The sequence below is a fragment of the Heptranchias perlo genome, chromosome 13, assembly GCF_035084215.1.
Source record: "Heptranchias perlo isolate sHepPer1 chromosome 13, sHepPer1.hap1, whole genome shotgun sequence".
Classification (NCBI taxonomy): Eukaryota; Metazoa; Chordata; class Chondrichthyes; order Hexanchiformes; family Hexanchidae; genus Heptranchias; species Heptranchias perlo.
Window position 1 is genome coordinate 23,427,009 of NC_090337.1, and position 24,232 is coordinate 23,451,240.

Here is a 24,232-nt window from a genome sequence, read left to right on the forward strand (position 1 = left end):
TGTGCATTCCCTTGCCTTGTTTGCCCTCCCCAAATGCATTACCTCACACTTCTCCGGATTGTATTCCATTTGCCACTTTTCTGCCCACCTGACCAGTCCGTTGACCCCTTCCTGCAGTCTGCAGCATTCTTCCTCACTATCAACCACACTGCCAACTTTTGTATCATCTGCAAACTTCTTAATCATGCCCCCTACGTTTAAGTCTAAATCATTGGTATATACAATAAAAAGCAATGGACCTAGTACTGAGCCCTACGGAACCCCACTGGAAACAGCCTTCCAGTCACAAAAACACCCGTCGACCATTACTGTTTGCTTCCTGCCACTGAGGCATTTCTGGATCCAACTTGCCACTTCCCCTTGCATCCCATGGGCATTTACTTTGCTGATCTGTCTGCCATGTGGACCTTGTTAAAAGCCTTGCTAAAGACTATGTGCTACCCTCATCAACCCTCCTTGCTACTTCCTCAAAAAATTTGATCAAGTTAGTCAGACACGACTTTCCCTTAACAAATACATGCTGACTGTCCTTGGTTAATCCATGCCTTTCTAAATGACGATTAATACTGGCCCTCAGAATTGTTTCCAGTAATTTGCCCACCACCAAGGTTAGGCTGACTGGCCTGTAATTACTCTGTCTATCCCTTTCTCCCTTTTTAAACAGGGGGGGATTGGGGGCTATGTTGGTTTGAAAGGGGCCAATGGTAGTTTGGATTCCATTCTCTGGGCCCTGGGGAGATCTGCCAGTAGTAGATTAATGATGCCACTTATTTTGTATTTAAAATAGATGGTGACCAAAAGCTACAAATAGATTAACTGGTGGTGATGAACCTATTAAATATTTTTTTCTCTTTTTTAGGTTTTTAATGCTGAGCAGATGAAAGCTGGAGGTGTTCTAATCTATCCTGATCACCGAGATTATGCTCTGCAGCTAGATGTAGCTATGTTTGGACATGTAAGTATGTTTGCTGTCTAAGGTTTAATTTACAGCTTTATCTACATCTGTGCTATGACTTGCTGGAATATACCAATGGCCTTATCTTCAAGTATTTGTGTGGAAAAAAAGTCAATGTATGTATCTCTAAAGCTCTTGTAATTCTTGAGGAGCCAGTTGATCTAATCTCAACCTTGTTACAAATGAACAAGTCCTCTGTGGAAAATATAATTTAGTACGAGAAAGATTTCAAGTCATTAAGGGGGGCTGATGTGAGAAATGGAATATCCTGTTAATTAAATGAGTTAGAATACAAGAAAATTCATCCACAAATCATATTGTCATTAGTGTACAATCCAACACATTTCCCTGTAAAATGTTTATTCCCATTATCCTATAGTGGCTGATCGTTTTGGTGGCTGTGTATCGTTAACAAGTTTTTTTTTGTTTTTAAAAGGTTCACATGGGCTTGGGTGATCCCCGGACTCCTGGATTTCCATCCTTCAACCACACACAGTTTCCCCCAACTAAATCATCGGGACTTCCTGGAATCTTGGCTCACTCAATTAGCGCCAATGTTGCCTCTCATCTTCTCGGGTAAATACACAACCCATGTGCACAGAGGAGAGCCATGTGGTCCAAGAATTGTCTGTTGCTTTGGAAGTATTGGAAACTGTAGGAGAGATAAGTTATTTGTATTCCAGTGGTGTTCATTTTGTCTTTTACTTAATTTCCTCCTTGATTTCATTTAGTGGTTATCCCAGCCTCTCTGTTGAACACAAGTGACTGGAATGATCTCTGACAACACATTCAAGAATGCAAAGAAATCCCCTCCGCCGCCACCCCCCCCCCCACCCCCGAGTTACTTATTTTCTACCAATTTCTTCATCCAGGGTTGCTGAAGCTTTTTGGTGCCTTGACTATGATCAGCTAACTTGGCAAAAATGAGGGAATCAAACGTCAGAGCTTTCTAGTCAGCATGGTTCAGCAATGCACTGCCTTCTGAGCTGTCGGGAGCCAGGTTTACTTGCTTATGTGGCAGATATTTACAGTTTGGACATTTGAGTGCAATGGTTTTAAAAACCTGTTTGTATTGCTTTCTCTATTTGTGCTGTGTATTTACAGTTATTGACCTCCTTATCAAAGTTGAAATTGGCTATAGTTTGTAAGCTATCTTTTTGGAGTTCTACAAGTTTTCTGCACTTAACAGGCCAATCTGGATTAACGTACTCTCGACTATGCAAAAAGTTTGTAATTTGAACCCTGTATTCTCTTAGTGACCTGTAGGTCTCTTTGTTTTTAGTATGATGGGTGGTGTAGATGCTCCAATTGGTTGGAAAGACAAAGAATCCAAACTTGGACCAGGGTTTGCCAATGGTGATGGACAAGTAATGATGGAAGTGAATAATGTTGAGGAAGTGACAGCAATGCACAATGTCTTTGGTGTCATTAAGGGTAACGAAGAGCCAGGTGAGATGATATTGTTAACTTATACTGAAATTTGTTAAATGTTGATGTCTAGCGGTAAAGAATAATTGGTTACTGAGATTGATCCACGTGAAGTCTTAAGCAGGAGAGCAAAGATCTGTTAATTTTTCTAATAAATCTCCTGCCCCAGAGATTGTATAACTGTAAAAATGTTCTTAAAAGGCAAAATGATAAATATTTAAAGTGACATTCTGCAGAACCTAGGATCAGCATAGTGTTAATGCGTTAAAATAAAATGGGGGGTTCGGGATGAAGGTCCACGCTTAATGCACCTGCCTTTTTTTAAATCTTGTTTCTTTTTTCTCTCACTTAGATCATTATGTTGTGATTGGCGCTCAGCGTGACTCCTATGGCCCTGGTGCAGCAGAGTCTGGTGTGGGAACTGCATTGCTATTGGAGCTGGCAAGAGTCTTTTCCAAGATGGTTGAAAGTGAGAATATAGAGCATACCTGGCATGTGATGAGGAAAATCCGGTGGATCTATGATTAGTACAAACCATTTAGGGACAAGGGTGAAAATACCCTGCCTGCATAAAATTAGTTATACAGTAGCAGCAAATTTATACAAATATGTATTTTTAAATATTACTAAATGTTTGAATGTTAAAATACTGATCCCAGGTGATATGGGCATGCATTGTTGAGATCGTTGGCAAAAAAGTTGTCAAATAATTGGTGTCCACTTTGAAAATATTACTGCCTATCAGCTCAGAAGTGTAGGACAGACCATAGATGTATTCAGCATATTTTCTTGCAGTTCTTTGTGTGCTTATCAAGGAAAGTTGTCTGCTTTTAGTTTCAAACTAGTTTTATACCAAATTGCAGATCATGTGTAAAAATTATAAAGACTAACTGAATTAAATTATATAACATGCCATACTTCATGTGAAATAAAATTTGAATAGACAGAAGTTATAAAATCAAAATTTCTATTAGATCAGGAATACTTGTCCATTTTGGAAAATGAGTTAAACCTAACATATAACTTGGAAGTTATAACTGCAAAGTTTAAGCAAATCACGTTTGTGCCCACTTGTACTTTTCTTCATTCTAGTGAAATAAACTTCACTTGACTTCTCAAAGTGAAGGCTACAAGTCTAGGTTACTCCATTTTCTTGCTCTACATTTCTCCTTGTCTGTGCTGAGGTATGGTTCCATAGATGGCAGTGTTAAGACCATTTGAGAGTGGGAGAAGAGTAATACAGCCAAGCTTTACCTGGCATACTTTTTAGCAGCAATCACCTGGATTGTAATTGGGAGTGGGAACTGCCTACATTTTTTTTTTCCTTCAGTTTGGCTAATTTGGCTCAGATCTGTTAACTCGGCTCAGACAGATATTGAAACTAGTATCTGCTTGCATGTTTCAATACCATGTCACATGGTGCGTTTGTTCAAGCTGCTGGGAGCTACATTACAAGTACATCATGAAACATTAAAACGTTTGAAATGTCAACTAATAAATTGCCTATTTACCTGTTTTGCTATATAGAGGGGTTCAGACCTAGAAGAAGTATTATCTTTGCAAGCTGGAGTGGTGGTGATTTTGGAGCAATTGGAGCAACAGAATGGCTGGAGGTAAGAACTCAACAATTGAAGAACTGCTTGACCATACTGACTTTGAATAAGTTACTTCAAATTCACAAAAAAGATTTTAGTTGGACATCGGCTCACTCCTAAACAACTTTAACATTTTATACAAAAAAAATTATCTTCTGAAATGTGCTTAGTCTGATTTCAGTCAGTGTTTTAAAGGGGCACCATTCCTAGCAAGCCACTCAGTTGTAACAGAATTGCTTCCAAGAAGAAAGCCCATTACCACCTTCTCAGGACTGAGGGATGGTCAATAAATGTGACCTTGCCAATGCCTCCTTCATCGTAAGGCCAAATAACAAAAATTAAACCTTAATGTATCAAAAGCACTGCAAAAATGCCAATGTAACAAATGGCATATTGCTTCTCTTCCTCGAAACTGAATCCCTAACTGTTTTAAACCCCACCCCTGCCCAAAAATGCACAAATCTCTCTCCTCTGAGCACAAAAAATTAAAATTGGACTGGATTTGTGCATTATTTTTGTAAAACAGCAGTGAATGAACTTCACTGTAGCACTGCCAGAGGTATGAATCTTAAGGGACATGTTGATAACCCACCAATGTACAAGTGTATGCCCTTGTGCTAATTGGTTTGAAGTCTTTTTTTCCTTTTAGGAACTTCAAATTAACGTAGTGTAATGGCCTTATTTATTAGAAACTTTTGAGCTCACTTTACCAGATAGGCACATACTCCTGTACTGGATTAATGTGCCCTTTTTAAAATGTTAAATGACAGCAGTCTTTATCCATCATGCATTCCCTGTGGTTGTCTTATGCTACCTGCATTTCTTGGCCAAGATGACAAACTGGAGACCTGTTCTCAACCTCCAACGTGGTTCCATATAGTTGGAAGGTACATGAGTGGCTGGTGGTGATTGACACTTTTCAATTTGGTAGTACAGATGGCCACATAAGGAAATTTGTGTTTATACCAGTCTGTGACACCATTACAGTCCTGTAGCACTCTAATCTTTGGACTTTAACTAGTAGACCTGACCTGACCTCTCCATTACAAGTTGACATTTCCATCAAATGTTCTACTGGGAGCGGGGTTAAGTTGGCTAGTCCCATCTGGAGGAATAGACAGGTAATTATTATTTGATAGGTATATGACCACTGTAATAGCATTCAAAGAGACCTGTATGCCCTTTGTAATGTCCATCTTGAGGCTAGGGTGGAGAGAAGGATGTAAACCAGAAAAATAGGCCTGAAAAGTCTTGAGATTGCACTGTGACTCAGTTTAACTGATCATCTTTCTTCTCAGGGATACATGTCCGTGTTGCATTTGAAGGTCTCTGCCTACTTTAGCCTTGACAAAGCAGTGCTAGGTAAGTCAGCAATGATGTTTCACTATCTTGTGTTTTTTTGTGGCAGTAAAGAGATGGGCAAGCTTCTCTGGTTTCTCAGCATTTGAACCTGCCTCCGTTAGGGGCTGGGTTGTTAGATGGAGTGTTGCACTGAGGCTAGGCGAGAAGAAACTCTTGAATATTGAAACCTAATGGTTAATCCTGGAGCTGCATTTATTGTGTGGAGACTGTCCCAAACACTTAGTATAGAAGGGAATGAATTATGTTAAGTAACCTGCAATGGGGGAAGAACATTTATTGTGATGAATTAACTGGCTCAATAGGCAGACCGTCAATAATCTCTGGCCATTCATGTTTGAACCTGGGTGGCAGCCACTTGACTTTCAAGAATCACAGTTGTGACTGATCTTGTGCTTGCTGAACATGCACACTTTCGACCAGGAGTAGTTGTCATGGCTGAAATCAACTAACCCAGACGAATGATTGAACCTTCCAGTTCTATTATGGTTCTGTACCATGCTGCACCAGACCACATGGTGTATTTACTTAGTAAGCCATCAAAGAAGCTAGTAGAAGACTTTTTATTCACAATTATTACAGTTGGAGGGAGTGGCAGGAAGGGTCTTGACTTAATGCAATATATACAGATATTGACTGAGGTTGTAGCAGTACTCAAAAGGTAGTCTCAATGACGTAAAATTATATAGTGCTTATGCCTAGGAAGACTTATTTGAGCACTTGACAATAAGAGGGGGGGGGAGGAAAACAAGATTAGAACTAAATCTTAATTGGTGCGGTTAACTGATGGGAAGATTTTATTTCTATTTATCTGATGTGCTGCTCTGCATTGGTTTCATATGTTGAGTGTCTAATCTAGTAGGACCCATCAGTCACTTTCAAATTCATCCTCATGCTCACCTATTTGAGCATCAATCTGGTATAATTGGATCTCCCATTTTACTTGCATTACTTTACACTTGTCTGCCATTGCTCTGCCCGCATATGTATTTTATCTAAATTACTCTGTAATCTGAGTTGCCTCCTCTGATTCAACTGGAACTCCTAGTTGGTATCATTCTAAAATTTAACCAAATTGCATTGAGTTTGATTTCAACTCATTGATATAAATTAGAAACAATAGTGGTTCCAGCAGCGAGCCCTGTGCACCCCAATCAGTACTCCCCGATCCCCGTCCTGACATAACTCCTCTCGCCAGCACCTGTTTGTTTTCTACCCGTCAGCCAATATCTTATCTGTTCTCAAGAATTACTCTGAATCTCAGCAGTTTTGTGCTTAACTAATAGCCCTCCTTATAGGACTTGCTTATAATTTTTCTATCTTTTTCTCTAGTACTTCTACAAACTTTGAGGCTATTGTTTTTATATTATGAACCTGGTCACTGAGAACAAACTCTTCCTGGACTTATGACTTCACTGGTATCTTTAGGATGTTGTGTATGAAAGGGCACACTATGTTCTAGTGGAGTTGAGATGCAAAATTGATGGTCTGCAACCTCTGTGCTGGATGTCAACCGTACCATAATTGAAGTGCAAAGTTACTGTTCAATTTTCTTCAATTTTTAAAAGTGCTGTTTGTTCCTCACTTGATTTGGCCAGCAGTGCATTGATCGATTTCATTGAACCAGTTCACTTTTTGAACAGAGGGGGTGGGATTTTTATCAGGGAAAACCAAAACTGCATTCGGGAAGATTCTTGTTGGGTTACGTTTTTGCCAGTGGCTCTGAATTGATTTTAGAAGAAAATCTTACTTAAATGGATTTGAGTGCAAGCTGAGAGATTTTTCTTAAGTGTATCAATCATGGTCTTTGTTCTATTCCAGGAAGAAGTGACTTCAAAATGTTTGGCAGTTCCATGTTACACAGTCTAATTCAAGATACGATAAAAATGGTGAGAATTCAATTTTAAAAGTCTACATTAAGCATTTTTAGAACTGCATCTGCTGTCTTTGGCAGTTGAGGCCCCTTGAAAATAAACTTTAGCATTTGTGAAGCTGAATTTGACAGTAATACTGCGGAGTAAAGGCAAAGCACTTCCTTCAAGGCCCTGACTGCTTCTTTGTTGTTGGCTGATTTAATAAGAGCGTTTGGATTGTTGAGCCTACCGTAACACTATAGTTTTTTTTATTTGCTGCCACAAAGCTGTTGCGTGAGCACTTCCTAAAAGATTTATTTAAATCAGTGTTGCTGAATTAAGGCCTGCAGTGTTATAGTGCACTTTTGGTAGTGGCACGATCGAAATCTAGTTATCACTAACACTAAAGGTGCATTATGATGACTTAACGCAGCCTCTCTTGCTTGTTCTTGAATGAAACTGCCCATTTCATCTGCTTGAAACGTGTTTATCAGAATTTTCAGGTGAAATGGGGAATGAAAGGCTCCTGTGTATTATATGGTTCTTCAGTTGACCCAAGGACAATTTTTAAAAAAATATTTGGTTGGCAAGAGTTTCTTCTGAATTTTCTGTTGGGGGACTGAAGTGGCTGTGCTGCTGCTCTAGTTTTGAAGCCGATTTCATAAAGTCAGATGCTGATTTTTATTTTTTTTTAAGTTGTGCAGCGTTATAAGAGCTGAAATTGGTATTTCAGGAATATACTAATATCAAATTGCTGTTTTTTATCTGTTATGAACCCTTTACTGCTACGTTTGTATAAATCATTTGTTTTCCAACAGGTAATGAGCCCTATGTCACCTACAGAAACTATCTCCCAAAGGGCTAAAGCAAGTAACGAAGATTGGCAGGAAGCAATGTAAGTTATTTTACATATCATCTGCTCAATTTAACCTGTGATTCTTTTTCTCTTCCATGCTTTTTTCCTTTTCCACATAGATGACTTTAATTCTGACCTGGTCAACCCATCCATCTCTAAGTAAGCCTTGTTTGCTTACAATGCAATCTTTACTCCATCTCAAAGTTATTCATTAGCTATGAAGCACTTTGGGACATCCTGAGAATGTGTGTTGAACACTTTTAAAAAATTATATATTGGTTTGTTTTTAATGGAAAAATGCATACATTAAGGTGCTATACAAGTACAAATTCTTCTCTAAACCTGAGTGAACTTTTTGTTCCAAATTGCTTTGCTCTGCTGGGAATTATAAAGAAAGATTTGTGTTCATCACATCTCAAAGCATTTCAAATACAATGATTAACTTTGAAGTACAATCACTATAATGTAGGCAAATGTGGTGGACATCAGAATTCTTTGCTGCTGAGCTACGGGATCTACTGGTTGGCCCCTCTGTTCATGTTTAATAGAAGTGAGCCTGACAAAATTCTAGGACAAAAGATTCTCATTCAAAATTCTGGATTTTGTGGTTTTCTTTCATGCAGTTCGCTGTGTATAACGGAGTCAGGCAGGCGATCCATTGTATCAATAACTACTTTTGTAAAGAATCGTGGTGGGGGGAGGCAGAGACATTGGCCTTGATTTTTACAGGGGGTGGGTGGTGGCGGGTTGCTTAAGCACCTGCCTAGTGGCGGGCGATGCACTCAGACAGGGATGTGGAGGCCCCGCCAACCTTAACCTGGGCAGGGGCGAGAATCTGGCCGCAGACAGTGGGAGGAGGGGTTCCAGGGTATAGTCGGCTATTGGGGAGGGCTTGGGATTCCCTTGAGGTCAGCGATAAGGTGGAGTCCAGAGCTGGGGATTCGTTCGCGAGTTGGGGGGTAGGCCAAGGACTCCTTGGGCAGGAGGTGGGGGGCAGCACTCCAGCTCCTTCTGGTCCACAAAGAGTTGAAAGAGGACATTTTTGATACTCACCTTGGCCTCTTCTGGCCAGTCGGCTCCTCCCGCTATGGTTCTGCTGCTGGGCAGCAGACAGTGCGTCACTTCCCCTGGCTTGATAATATTACGTGGTGGTGCCGATGAAGTCATCGGGCTGTGACTATTGCATCGTAAGGAGGCCCCCACCTGATTTTAGCGGGAGCCTTGTGACTGCCTGAATCGCTGCCGTTAATGTTCCGGAGGCCAGTTGGAGGCAGGATTTCAAAGAATTTAACCCCTTTCCTGCCCACTGCTGGGGGTGGGGGGTTAAAATCGAGGCCATAATCTTTGGAGCTTGCATGGTTTTGTGTTGGAAATTTTATTTGTGCCTTTTATGTTGAGACGGAGTGAACTTTGCTTTATTGACCTTCAGCAACATGTCTGATATTCTTCAAAGAAAAGATTGCAGTGTAGCCCAGTGGCCAAATTTTAAGAATTACATTGAGGTTTCAGAGGTTTAAGATTAGTTGATTGACGGTCATGTAACGTTCAGGATCCCACTTAAGTTGGAGTAACATAACTTTATTCTAACAGTTCCACCAATAGGCACAATACTGTAGAATGTTTAGCCATCCTATTTTTTTTGCTTCAGCCTACAGGTCTGCCCCCCCCCCACAGCTGATTCCACAGGCCATGATGGCCTGCTCCCACTTCTTCAGCTGTATTGGCCATTTATATTTTTTAAAAAAATTTTATCCTGGCATCCCTCCAGATTCCCTTAGAGCGAGGGAGTGAAATCCAGAGCGGGTGGGAAGAGATGAGAGCTGGGGAAGAAATCAGTAGGGACAAACAAAGATTCGGGGAGGTGGGGTCAGGGGAGATGACCTCACTGTCAGCACTGCCTTGGGAGATCCGTTAATAATAAAGAAAAATAATTTATAACCAGAAAAAACAGCTTGCACTTCAGACATCTCTATACAAAATGGGATAAATCTGATCAGAAACCCAACTCTATATGGTGAAAGTAATTAAGTACCACTTCCAGTGACGACCATCTTTTACAAATAAAGTCTTTCTTCTTGCAGTTTGATGCCAACTCCAGTGGATACCAGTGTTTATGCATTCTTGGCAATTGGTGGGATCCCAGCTGTTGGACTCCGTTTTACCAAGGTAAGTGGACCCTGAAATTTCTGGCAAGGCCTTGAGGGTAGATCTGGGGTGGTACACAACTTTCACTTGCCTACCGTCCCTGACCCCATCCAAAATGCTGGAGTCATGTTAATTTAAATCTTTTGGGTAGACCCTTCTGGGGCACCTGTCCCTGAGTTGGGGGCACATTGTGCTGTGGCATTTTGACATTGAGAGCCCATAGGGCTTTGGGAGGCAGTAGAAACTTTAAAAAAAAATTATCTTGTGGTGCTTCTTAAACTTTTAATTACCCCCACAGCCCTAGCAAAGCTAGGGAAGTACAGGTGTCCCCGGTGCCCAGAATTGTTAAGTGCATAAATGTGTTGTCTGGTGTATTTCCCTTACTTGTGTAGTGTTATAATATGCTTGCCCATTTGTGGGTGGGCATGTTATGCACCCACCTCTGAAAGTACTGGAACTTAAGGGGCAGAACCCTGGCGGATCCAGGTTCCACCCCAATTTGTTGCCAGTGTGCTGAAAACTAGCTTTCCCCCCCTCCCAAAGGAATTTTGAGGCTGTGGTATTTCTCTGTCCATTTTGCAAATTAAATGCAGGTGGAGTATTTTTTTTGCTCTTGGCAAGTAAAGCAACCACAGGAGGTAACTAAGGAAAAATTTAACAAGTATTAAGCAAGTGTTTCTTTTTGGGGTTGTGGACCTGTTGCACAGTATAAGTGTGGCTTTGTGAAACGAGGTACAAATTCAAACAGACCATGAACTATAACACCAGGCATGTGCTAACAAGCTGTGGGTTCAGAATTCTGAAAGAATTGTTTTGGAGTCTGCCGAACAGTTTCTGGGGAGTCCTAAGTAGGAAAAAAAACTGCAGTAATTCGCAGTGTTTATTATACCTTTTCTTGAGATTTTTCTAAATGAGACCAAATTACTGATGGTAAAATCAGATTTTCAGTGTTGCTGAAGAACTCAGTTGACAATTATTTTCAGAAATCTTGACAGCTTCTGATCTCTCTTAACTGAAAACCAGAGGGGAAAACTCGCAGTTCAATTTTGAACAAAAAAAAATTCCATATATACATTCAACATTTCTAATTGATCTTGTTGGTTGCAGAATGATATTTACCCGTACAATACAGAAGAAGACACGCTGGAGAAACTCACCCAGTTTACCGATGGTAATCTAGAGGCTGTAGGCCGTGCCATGGCTGAAGTCATCGGAATTGCTGTGATTAAGCTAATCCAAAACCATCAACTTCCACTTGATTATCATAAATATGCTGATGATCTGTCTGTCTACATTAATCAAATTGCAGGATACGGATCAGAGCTGCAGGTAAACAAAAATGATGTAGAATTTTTAGCGTCTAGTAGGGTGGGACAGGCAGAAATGTAAACAGTACATGGGAAAAATTGGATTAAGGGCTGTTTTTGGGTGCGGGTAGCGTAATGCACTAGTACTCCACACCCAATGACTCCTACGCAGGCAGGACGAGAGTTTCGTCCGGCCTGAGAACTAATCTCCAACCAGCGTTCCATTCCAGGCCTTGCACGTCGATTCAATGCAATTCACACTTTCCACCAGCAGATGGAGCCCCAATCTCAAAGGGAGGATGTTTCTTAGAAATCTCTTAAAGGTAGCTGCTACCTGTTATTTGCTGAAAATAACAGTCTGCTCTCTGACTGGAGATTAGACATCACACACGTAAAACACAGATGCAGCTCCAGTCCCTGTGTTTACAAACTGATGAGTTATGTTAAAATATTGAATAAAGGTTGCGCACCACTAAATTCCACATCCTTCAATCTACCGATCTGATTTGGTACCAGGCTCTGCTGATGCACTAGAGGCCTTGGCGCAAGAGGCGGACAGAAGGAGGGACATCCTATATCCGCGGGGGGGGGGGCAAGAGGCCTTCCAGACATATACCCAAAAGGCAGTGGGAGGCAGCAGGGGATGAAGTCAATGCCAGGTGCACAGCATCATTAACATGAGTGGTCAAGGTGAGTGAGGTCAACTGTCAAGTGGCGTCTCCTACCAACTGCACCACTAGCCGCATCCACTGCTCCACGCACTACATCACCCACATACCAACAAACTCTATCAGTACTCAACTCTTACAATCAGATGCTTCCTCTCACCCTTAACATTGCCACTGTTGCAAGCCACCCACCCACAATTCAAAGGTCACACACACTGGCAGCTATTCAACCATGACAGGCACATCACTAGACACACATTCCGCTTTCTTGCAGAAGAAGGTGGCGCATATCAGGAGGCAGCAAGTGGCAGTGGTATTTAGCCCCTCGAGCCTGTTCCGCCATTCAGTGAGATCATGGCGGACCTGTGACTTATCTCCATATATCAGCCTTAGCCCCATATCCCTTAATACCCTTGGTTCACAGAAATCTATCAATCTCAGATTTAGAATTCACAAGTGAGCTAGCACCAACTGCCGTTTGCAGAAGAGCATTCCAAACTTCTCCCACCCTTTGCGTGGAGAAGCATTTCCTAACTTCACTCCTGCACGTCCTGGCTCTAAATGTTAGGCTATGTCCCTGCGTCCTCGTATTCAAGTATAGGAGACCTCCAAAAGCAGTTACAAATGTCTCGGCAGCCAGAAGCAATAATCTAGCCACTAACCTATAAATCCTGCAGAGTCCCTTTAAATAGCGCTTGTAGGGGCTTCCTTCAGGCACTTTAAGACATGTTCAGATGGTTGGGGTTAAGACTGTGCATTGAGTTGAGTGTTAAGTCTCAAAATGGTGTTGATCATTTTAAATCAGTATTGCACACTGATTCCATTTTCTCCTTCACATGCAGCCGGCGTTCGTTAACTGTGCCGGGGCTAACTCCTATACCAAAATGGCATCAGGCGCACGTCACGCTGGAAACGTGTGTGCGCATCCAAGACGCCATCTTGGATGTCGGAGAGGCCGTGTCACCCCAAAACAATAGGCGCTACACGGTCCAATTTAGCACCCTACACCTCAACCATTGCTATTCAAGGAGCAAAATTTGAGCTGTTACATGGCATCTGCCATGAATTTGTTAGAATTGCATGATTATCAAACCATAGATGGTTACAGCACAGAAAGAAGCTATTTGGCCAATTGTGTCTGCTGGAGTTTTGCTAGAGCAATCCAAAATTGAATTACCTAGTGTCAGCTCGGTTTTTTTCTCCTGTTGGTGTTCCTGTGTGTGGTGGTGGGGGCAGTTGGTAACAATCAATTTACGCACCTGACAGTTCTTATCAGCATTGTCTGTTTGGTACAGACATGTTGCCCCCAACCTTCAGTCATTTGATCCTGTCCACAGCACTTTCTTGCTGTTTTCAGTTATGCATAGGTTTTGGGTCTGATGTCATGCAACATTATTAAATACAGATGTGTCTTTATGAATCCATAGGGCAAAGAAAAACTTTTAAAAATAATATTTTATGGTTTTCAAAACAATTTTTGTATTCTGGGACGATTTAGCTTCCACTCCATGTTTGACAACACATTCCTTCAACAACAAGCTGACCTACAAATGTAACACTTTTTTTCTCTGGTAAAGAAAAGTTTTAAGCTAATTGCCTAATGCAATGATCGGCACCACCTTCCCCACCCTCTGACCAAAACTGGCCTTGAAATTAGAAGAGTAAATGTCTCCGTTCTCTTTGCACTTCTCTTCCCCCACCCCAGCAAAACGAAAAGGGGCATAGGGGAAAGAGACCTTAACCACTGGACCCCCACCTAACCAGTGGAGGACAGGGTGGTTCATGTACCATACCTTCCCTCCCCCTGGTCACCAAGTTCTAATTTGGGGCTTGGGGTGGGAACGTTTATCTCGCCAGTACACGTGCAGACAATTTGGTCTGAAGTGGAGGGAAGGACATTTTATCCTCACCCTCAGATACAGATCTGGGGTGACCCATTGTGTCGAGGTTGTTTCCTGCCTATGTTCCCTGTGCTCCCCCCCCCCCCCCCCCCCCTTCCTCCGCTCTCTTCTCCCTCCCCACCTATAATTATCTTTTGAGAATCCAGATTGGGAAAACAAATTAGCATTAAGTAAAACCATTTTTTACACCAAAGAAAGATATTGTATGTTGTCTAGCTGAAAGACGTACATTTTAAATCAAATTCGTGCCTTCTATTATGAATAGAAAACTGGTTATACCCTTCAGATGATGCAGTGTGAAATAGACTTGTAGTTAAACTAAAACTTCTTATTACAGGTACGTGGACTGACTACACAGTGGCTGTTTTCAGCACGTGGTGACTTCTACCGTGCTGCCAATGATCTGCGTTCCCAAATCCTAAGCTCTGATATGGACAATGTCTTGCTCTGCAGGACCTACAACAATCGGATTATGAGGGTAAATTTCTGTGCTTTTACCCTGCTTCTGCTGCAGTGTGTATAGTGTTTGATCTGTTCCTGTTTTGTAACACTAAGGTTTGAGATAATCAACTATGAGGTGCATTATTTCCTAGGAACACTTTTGGGTGTGTTTTGGTCAGCCGATCAGACCTGAAACACATTACCATATTTAAGAATCTCCAAACCAAGGTATTGAGAAATCCACATCAGTAGAGGTATCGTCATCTTTACAGATGTAGGTGTACTGGTGGTTGGGCACAGAGCACCACTTGGGCAGCCTCACTTATCTGACATCCCTCTGGTGGTCCTCATGATTTCCATTGGGGAAAAACACAAAAATTAAGGAGAACACGCCTTATGTTGCCAAAAAGGAATCTTCTAACTAGGCTCTTTAAACATCTCAGCAACCCTGGACATCCATCTAAATGGTTGTGATGTGGAAGCAGCATGGACCCAATGTAAATGCAGGCAAAGACGGTGGGGGAGACATTATTGTCACTTCTGTGTCATTTGAATATTATAATTAAGCTCCTGCTCACTTCAGACAGGAGTTTCGTTCACCTGCTTATAACTGTGTGCTGTGAATAAAGGGGGTAGAAACTTGGCATAATTGGTCTCTGCCTGCTTCTCTGGTCCATAAAGGCTCATTTTCACAAGTTTACAGGATGCAGTGGACAAAAAAAAGTCTACTAATCTATTAATGTCCACAAAAGTGGGTTGTGCCCAACAAATATAACTTATCCAGTCCTGTGCTTGATTAAAGAATGAATTATAATTAATATCCTGTTTGTTCCAACAGGTGGAGTACCACTTTCTTTCTCCTTACGTGTCTGTAAATGGTTGTCCATATAGACACCTGCTGTATGGCAGAGGAAACCACACCCTTCCTGGTATTGTGGAGCAGCTGAAACATCTTAGGATGAACCCTGACCTTGTCGATTTCAATATGATCCGTAACGACTTGGCCTTTGCTACCTGGACCATCCAGGGAGCAGCCAATGCACTCAGCGGAGAAGTGTGGACCATCAGCAATGAATTCTGATCACGTGACCTCTACAGGCTTTCACGCTAGTTTGTCTGCAGGCATCACGTTAAATTCCAGAATGCTGAGATATATTAATGCCTTAACCCTTGTCACTTAAATTTAACTATTCTCTTATGGAATGAATTGGCATTTGTATTAACTTTACAAAATAGATGCTGTATATGATTTAAACTGGAAACCTTTTATTCTACAAAATCTGGGATACAAAAGTTACTTATCGGCTTAAACTTGCAGATGCATACTCCTCAGATGCCTTAAAAGAACAGACATTCTTTCCAGTAGTGCAAGTGAGAGGACACTAATATCTCAGCTATATTTTAAAGTCATTTGTAATCTTACGCACTTATTCTATAATGCTGCCTTTTAAGCTATTTTTACACCAGCCTTAGAGGGGTGCTTGCATTGCTAGTTCCCAGTGAACAGATCTTGTGAACCTGGCAGCAACCCTCATGTCAGCAGCAACTGCAGTGTAAACTTACTCTCCATTAAGAACAGCTGCTGGGAAGACCTGTTTCACCAGGTTTTTCTGGCAGCTGGTTTTGGTAAATTTAACCACCCGGAAACCCAGTGGTGCAAGTACCTCTTAGGCCAGTGTAGAAGCAGCTTTGCAATATGTCCTTTTCATAGGTGACTGACCTAGTGCTGTTCTTGCATTGTGTAGTGGTGAGCAAAGGTATATTTTCCAACATTTTCTGTTTTTGTTTTAAACACTCAAGAGGAAAACATGTGTGTGTGTGGCAAACTGGAGATGGTTAAATGGCAGCAGTGATGTATGCCTTTTATTTCTTTGATTTCTCATTACACTTCTTCATGCTTATGAGATATGGAGTAGCTGAATGAGATGGGGTGGGGGGAATAAAAGGAATACTTTAATGTGACAAAGCCAAGTTAGGAATTCATTATTTTTGGTATGCTGCACTACAACTTGATAAACCTATTTTTCCAGAATAATTGTAGCTAACAGTCATTCAGTGCAAAATGCCAAGAAAGCTATTGCACTTGCATCAAGTTTCTCCTCCTCCCAAAATATTTTGAGACTAATTAAGCTCCTGTGGCATTGCACATGGGGAGCAAAAACCTGCATAATGTTAAACGCCTCCCTATCCTGGAAGAATGTAATGACAAAACTCCTTCAAGCAGTGGAGGACAGAAGCTGCTAGAAATATGGCATGGGTGCCAAAGGAAATGGAGGAACATTGCAAATTAATTCAGTGTAGTATGGAAAACAAATTAACAAACAACTATGTAATAGGCAGCATTTCTATAATGGTGCTGGTGTCTAAGGGGTGGAGAGATTTTCAATATGAAATGTAATTATTGTGCTAGTGGAAGGTAAATGAATGAGCAGGAAGTGGGGAGATTTGAATAATAGTGTGCATTAGTGGAGATTTTAATAAAAAGTAAATTTTCCCAGTAATGGCAACACAGCTTTCAATTTAGTGGGTAGATCAGAAAAATAGTGAGGCATAGAGAAGTAGTAATGCGGCAAAAAAAAATTACTTTCAATCCATTGGGCAAGTTAGTGTTTCTATGCCTTCGGGGGGAAAATTTTGAAAAATTGAAAGATATTTGCTGGTGAGAGGCAGGCAGTACTTGGAGCAGGGTTTCCTGCAGAGTGGGGAGACTGTCAATGGCAGCACTGCATTACAGACACCAAATTTTAAAGATTTTCAAAATAAATTTGAAGCAAAAATATACACATTTTCTGTATTCAAAAGTAATGAATTGGGGTAAAATACCTTAAACCTCTACAGTGTGGAAAGAGTTACAAGTGTAGTGAAGGTAGCTGGGAGACACACCTTAGAAAGGGTAGTAGTGTTACCTAGCAGTTGGGAGGACTGATGTAAGTATAGTAAGTATGGATAAGCAGGCCTTGCCCATTGAAAACTAATATAAGAAGGTGTTGGCTTTTTATATTGCTTTATCATAAATACTACCATATTAGTAAATGAGTCAAACGTGTGACCATATTGCGAGAACAGAAAATGTGTATAATTGTGAGAGATGCAATCAATTCAGCCTTGCGCACACTTAGTTTAAAGAAGTGGTATGTCATTTAGCTGTTAGTTTTAATGGGCTGAGGTTACAGCACCACTTCTGAAGCAAGAGAAAATAACAGACATTTTTTTTGAGAAGTTATTGCTTTATCTCTGGATGAAGTAAGAATAGCAGGAGTTGCTGTTTAATGTTGGGAGTGTTACCCTTTGATTTCAGTGTACCAAATGTCTCAATTGTGACACTCAAACAAAAATGCACACAACGAACTCTAACTTTTTTAAAATCTGTTTTTTAATTTTTAAAATTCTGTTCTCCAATACATTCATATTTTATAAAGCTATAATTGACGGTACATTCACATATTTTCTGAGGCCATTGTATATTTTAGGTGGGGGGCTGTGTACTTGGTTAGGGTTGGTGCCTCTACTGGCCTGTGGATTGGCTGATGAGCTAATTGGGTAGTTTATGGTGAGTCTTCAAGAACAGGCCCCAGATTCCCTGGTATTTTAACTCAAGGATTTTAAAATATACTCCAGATATAGGTAGTCTAGCAATTAGGATAATTAAGTTTGCGTTCTGCATTTGTTTTAGAATTTTTAAACCATTAAAAACTTTGCTATCTCCCACTTCAGTGCCACTCTGCTATTTGCAAATTGTTTGACATTGTTGGCAATGGTACAATAGCGCTACTTTATTACAATTGTCAAACTTCAACTGATAAGTAAACCTTTGCTCATCTCTATTTCCATTAACTGCAGTTAAAGCAAAACTATGCTGTGCTGTGAAAGATAGCTTGTCAAATGGCATGTCCCTTGACAAAAAACATACTATTCTCTAATTTCAGAATATAGTTTGATGGGTCAATGTATTGTATGAAGAACAATAATCTCACTTTGAGTAAGGGATAATTTGTCAAATTACAAGCTGTCTTGAAGAGCTAGAAATTACATTTTAATTAGTATAACTAGTTTATGTCTTGGTAATCTCTGAATTTTACTGGTGTAGGGATTTGCAAACATCTTCAAAGCCCAGAACTAGTGGTACGAAAAGAAACGTCATACTTGGCTTAGTTATCAATCCATTTAATACCTGTTCAAGTACTTTACCGCTGCCTGCCTCTATCAAACTAGAACATTGGCCAAAGTGACAGAGCTCAGTGCTTACATTTTATCATTTTTCTTTCAAAATGATGTATCTAAATTATTATCTGGTGAGAAACTTTTAAGGATGGTGAAGTTGCCACTAAAGTGGCTGTGTAACTACCAGCTATTCACTACAGGTTCTATCTGCTTAAGTCACTTGAGGTAAGCATCTGTCGAGCCCTGTTGTAATATCATTTTTTTTCACCAGTCAGCACTGAGATATTTATTTGTTTTATTTATCAGTGACAGAGTTCACTATAAATAGTGTTTTATCTTTTTTAAAATAAGATAATTATCGGAAGCAGTGCCTTCCATAATTATGACGGTTATACTGTCGCCAACCAGAAAGCAGCATCTGCTACTAAGAAATGAAAGCCTATGACATTTCTACAAGTAAAAACCTCATTATCGGGAGCAGTGTCTTCCATAATGTCATGAAATAAGGTAGTTTTTGCCTACCAAGGTGTATATCGGAAGCAGTGCCTTCCATATGTTTCACCTAAGGTGTATAAAAATTATCGGGAACAGGGATTCCCATAATTTAACTATTTTATTTGAAAAGCAGTAGGGGAGCTAATTTCTTGCTTCCGATCAACTGCAATTATGTTTTATTTGCTTAAATGTGTGTTTTGGTAGCTTAACTTGTGGTCTGTGTTCTTATCGGGGCCCTCTGTGCCTTGTGACAGTATATATTCACCATTATTTAAAAACTTGAGTCCCTTTTGATAGCTATTTGGGTGCGTGGGTCAGGGAGAAGAAATCCAGTGACCAGCAATAATAAGTGGGCAAGAGAAAACAGTTCCTTAGTGTCCCCACATCCAACACAGTTATTAATATAATTGATTTTTTTAATTATATAAATGGCTGCTATTTCATTTGATTTGTTGCTGTTTGTTGAGAAAACACTGTTCTAGGAGAGCTGCTTCTGAAGCTCTGTACCATCAACGGGTGGAAGTGCTATATTTTGGGGTATGGTGTGCCCTTACTGTGGTCAGGAAGATGATGGCAATGCACTTGCTTGTGAGGAGCTTCTGGTGCCTACTGTAGGAGCTCAAATCCATGCTTGTTGGTTGTCTCGTGACCTCTTTTGGGCAGGTGGGAGGGCAAACTGAGTCTCTTTGGTACAAGTTGATTCTAAAATGACATACCTAGGGATGAAAGTTTGTGACAGGCTCCATAATCCGATATCTGAATCAGACAGGTCTGCAATGCTTCAGTTGATTGATTAGCCAGTTTGGTTTACTGATGGAACCTAGAAGTAGGCCTGTCTGGCCACTGTGATTCTTCTGACTCTGTTCCAGCTCCTCCTATGAGCAGTGCCCTAATAGGTAGATCCTGGGTGGACAAGCAATAGGAAGCTTACCTTTTAATCTGTGCTGGTAGGCTGAGTGTTTTTAGTTCTTAAACTCCAGCAGTATCCCTGTACACACATCCCTGAACCTAAGCTTTGGTTCTGATAATCTGCGCCTAAGCACTTCGCTTTGGTAAGTGGGTTGTGTCCCTATGTATGGCTGTGTAACCTTCCTATAGAGTGTGCACTCTAGGCAGAACTATTGCACTTTTGCCAGCATAACGGCGGACCAGAAAATCTAGACCAATATTTCTTTTATTCTCCTGGAATATTAGCAGTGAATAGAAAGCCCACATGTCAGTATAACTTTAATCAATGTTTATAACTTGCCCAATTACTGTGCAGTTGTTTTCAAATCAATTTGTTTGTTATGGGAGCTTTGTTTGTTTTGTTTGTTTGTTTGTTTGTTTATATACAGTATCTTTCAAAGTATTTTGTTATGTAAATGATTTTTTCTGAATAGGTTCTGCAGTTCACATTGTGATGCGATTGAGTTAGGCTGTTGCAAAATGCATTGTTGGGTTACCAATGTGAGAATGATATCCAATTTATACAGTGTTTTTTTTTTAAAAGTCCAAGTTCAACAGAAGAGAAATGTTGCTTCTGTTTTAAAAATATTTGAAATGTACATTTGTCATCATTGTTTCTGTTTGAAGGTCCAGCTCAGGAATAGGAATGTTAAACTGAATTATCAGGCTGACCTAGAACATGGAATGGGTGATTCCAGGAAACATGTATTATAAGTTAAAAGACTGAGAAAATGTGTATCCGTAACCAGAATTGAGTTCTTTCGGTCTCCTTGTATTCATGTTGATGCGCATTCTCTCCTCTCCCTAAAAACACTGATAAATGCAGCCTATTCCCGGGTATTTCGGTTGTGGTACCTAACACTTAATGGTTTTGGATATTCAGTTTGGAATTTCCTTTTCCACTGTATCATCTGATGCCAGTTGGGCCTAGCTTTAATTATTTTGCTCTTTTCTACTGCAGAATATTCTGAAAACTGTCAGTTGTCTTGTTATTTTTAAGCACAGCACTTGTGTAGCCATAGTTTTAAGCAAAGTAATAATTGTATGAATGAATTGATCTAAATGTTAGTTGGGAAAAGACTATAAAATTTGTTCTGCTATCTTGCGTATGTGCTTCAAATAAATCTTCAATCCAAAAACACACAATGTTGTTTTGAGTTCAACATTAACACAGAAGTGTTCTTCTGGTCATTTTGGTTATTATGGGTGATTTCTTTTCCAGGAGGATAAAGCACTGCTCTTTATATTAGTTCAAGTTACTGGAATTATAAAGACATGGTTCTTGCAACTGTATTCAAAGTCCTTTCTGAACAAGCTATTTGTAAAGCTGTACCCCTGGGCTTTAATTATTTATTAATAGACTCCTGTTTAATTGAGTGTTACTGTTGATTTTGTAATACAAAAGAGGTATGAAATTGATTGGAAGTACTAGCAGCTGCCACATTTTGGATCACTAAAATGTGCCCAAGATCAAAAGCAAACAAGCAAACATAATTGAAACAATATTTGGAACCTCCGAGTCCCAATACTAGAGATACCTTAATATCAGGCACAGAAACACTAATGCACACTATCACATGATAGTGACTGATGGTTTCTCTCAGCTGAGAATTTACTAAAGTGCATCCAAAGATTGTACCCCCTCAACCTCAAATAAACATGATTCATGACCAGTACTCTTACGTAGATTCCATGGGGGTGATTTTAAACCCCAAGAACGGGTGGGTTGGTGGCGGGTGGGAATTGAAAACAGTTGGTTTTGGGTCGCAACCCCAACCCAGCTTTATTTCCAGGTTTAACGTCAGTGTATAAAAGTACAGGCTTCCTACTGGGAATGTCGGGTCCAAAGATTTTGGGGTTTAAAATCCCCCCCCCCCCATGTCTTTGAAGTACTCCGAATATAGTGCTTTGGAAAGTCCTGGTAGCAGATAGTGTTGCAAGGTTTTCTTTGACTGCCTTTCTCTGAAACCCCATTGTTAATTTGTATGAAGAACATCCTCTAAATTGTCATCATGAAAGTAAATCATTATCTGATGTGGCAGATGGATAGTAAGTCACATCATGTTGGATAGCTGTTACGTATATGAATCTGCTATTGGGGTCAGAGTGATTGAGCATTTGGACAAATATGAGCTGATCAGAGAGCCAGCATAGATTTGTAAATGGGTACATCATGTCTAACAAACCTAGTTGAATATTTTGAGGAGGTAACTAATGTAAATAAGGGAGTATCTATGAATGTTATTTAAATGGACTTCCTGAAGGCATTTGACAAGGTTCCACTGAAGAGACAGTTAACAAAAATGAGAGTATGGAATTGGAGGCAACCTATTAATTTGGTTAGGGGGTAGGAGACAGAGTAGGGATGGATGCTGGGTATGTACTCAAATTGGCAGGATGTGAAAGGTGCTGTCCCCATGGGATCTGTACTAGGACCTCAGCTTTTTACTATATACATGACCTGGATGAAGGAAGATAGAGCTGTGTATCTAAGTTTGCGATGGCACAGTAGACAATGTTGATAGCAGAAAATTGTAAGGGACACTGATAGATTAGTGAGTGGGCAAAACAGTTGCAGATAGAGTTCAATGTGGGAAAATGAAGTCATCCACTTTGCACCAAAGAAAGATAGATCAGAATATTTTCTAAATGGTGAGAATCTAGGAACTGTAGATCAGCAAAGAGATAAAGGGGTCCAAGTACAAAATCATAAAAGCTAGTGGACAGATACAAATATAATTATGGCTAATGGAATGATGGCCTTTATCTCAAGAGGGATGTTATAGCTCTGGTTAGATCCCATCTGAAGTACTGCATTCAGTTCTAGGTACCACACTTCCAGAAGGATATATTGGCATTGGAGGGGATGTAGCATAGATTCACCAGAATGATACCAGGGCTAAAATGGTAAAATTATGAGGACAGGTTGCATTGACTAGGCTTGTATTGCCTTAAATATCATAGATTCAGGGGTGATCTAACTGAAGTGTTTAAGATGATTAAAGGATTTGATAGGGTAGATAGAAACAATTTCCTCTGGTGAGGGAGTCCAGAACAAGGGGGCATAACCTTAAAATTAGAGCTGGACTGTTGAGGGGCGATGTCAGAAAACAGCTCTTCACACAAAGGCTAGTGAAGTAAATTGAAAAGTTCAAAACTGCGATTGATCGTTTTTTTTTATTAAGCAAGGGTTAAGGAACCAAGGCGGATAGATGGAGTTAAGATACAAATCAGCCATGATCTAATTATGCCCGAGGGATCGAATGGCCTGCTGTTCCTATAGGCAAGTGAAATAATTGTCAATAACTTTAGTAGAAATAAAATGGACATCGAGGTGCTGAGTAATCTCTTAACTCAACAACATTATCTGGAACTCTTCCTGTAGCATTTCTATGAAACTCCCAAAATAACATGATCGTGGCCATTGTACACTTGTAGAGATCCTTCACAGCAGTGACAGATCTTCAGATTAATATGAAAGTTGTGTTTTGTATAGAGATACGGATTAAATGAAACAATTGTCAAGTTCAACACATTCAATCTTCACTTCAGCCTTTGCTACAGAGGGTAAATATTTTCATCTATGATTTCATCAAGGAACCTACAGTCCTATGCAACCATGGAAACCTTTCAGCAGCCAGAGCTCAGCAGACAAAATTGCATAATAATCATCAGGCAATTGAGGCTCATCTGCCTGAAAATCAGCCATGATGGGAGTGCATGTCATTGTAATGAACAAATATGGTTTACCCACACATTGCATAATACTCATTGAATCATGATATTGCTGATGCGTGTGTAACAGCCCCCTAGAAAAAGACGATGGCTGTTTGAAACAACCAACAAACAAAATGTTGATTAGTGTCAACTTCCATAGAAGAGTTCTCTAGACCATTCTGACATGTATGAATCCAATTCAAATGCTGATTCTCAACTTCTGTATATGCGTCAACAATGTATTGATGAAATAGATGCCTTGCCATGTGCACAAATGTGAATCACAAACCTGCAATCGATATGAATAAAATTGTAAAGCTATAATGGTATTGTGCTGTGATGGAACTCCAGCGTTATGATGTAACTTTTCCAACTTTCAACATTCTCTTTCCTCACCTCTGAC

The 24,232-nt window shown here is 40.3% G+C and overlaps 1 protein-coding gene across 2 annotated transcripts in view; it reads left to right on the forward strand.

Annotated features, from left to right (window-relative positions):
• LOC137331389 (transferrin receptor protein 1-like) overlaps positions 1–21,258 on the forward strand; it is a 43,646-nt gene extending 22,388 nt beyond the window's left edge. Inside the window, exons 8-20 of one of the 2 annotated variants that reach the window (XR_010965448.1) lie at positions 860–955; positions 1,392–1,531; positions 2,238–2,404; positions 2,736–2,852; positions 3,911–3,996; positions 5,277–5,340; positions 7,159–7,226; positions 8,009–8,085; positions 10,128–10,212; positions 11,299–11,520; positions 14,405–14,545; positions 15,347–17,322; positions 17,358–21,258. Coding sequence is in view for 1 of the 2 variants with exons in the window: in XM_067995156.1 (XP_067851257.1) it covers positions 860–955; positions 1,392–1,531; positions 2,238–2,404; positions 2,736–2,852; positions 3,911–3,996; positions 5,277–5,340; positions 7,159–7,226; positions 8,009–8,085; positions 10,128–10,212; positions 11,299–11,520; positions 14,405–14,545; positions 15,347–15,589 (1,506 nt within the window). In the remaining variant the exon portion in view is untranslated. Of the gene's footprint in view, positions 1–859; positions 956–1,391; positions 1,532–2,237; positions 2,405–2,735; positions 2,853–3,910; positions 3,997–5,276; positions 5,341–7,158; positions 7,227–8,008; positions 8,086–10,127; positions 10,213–11,298; positions 11,521–14,404; positions 14,546–15,346 lie in introns of both variants that reach the window. The other variant, XM_067995156.1, reaches the window with a different exon arrangement.
• Positions 21,259–24,232: the final 2,974 nt, after the last annotated feature.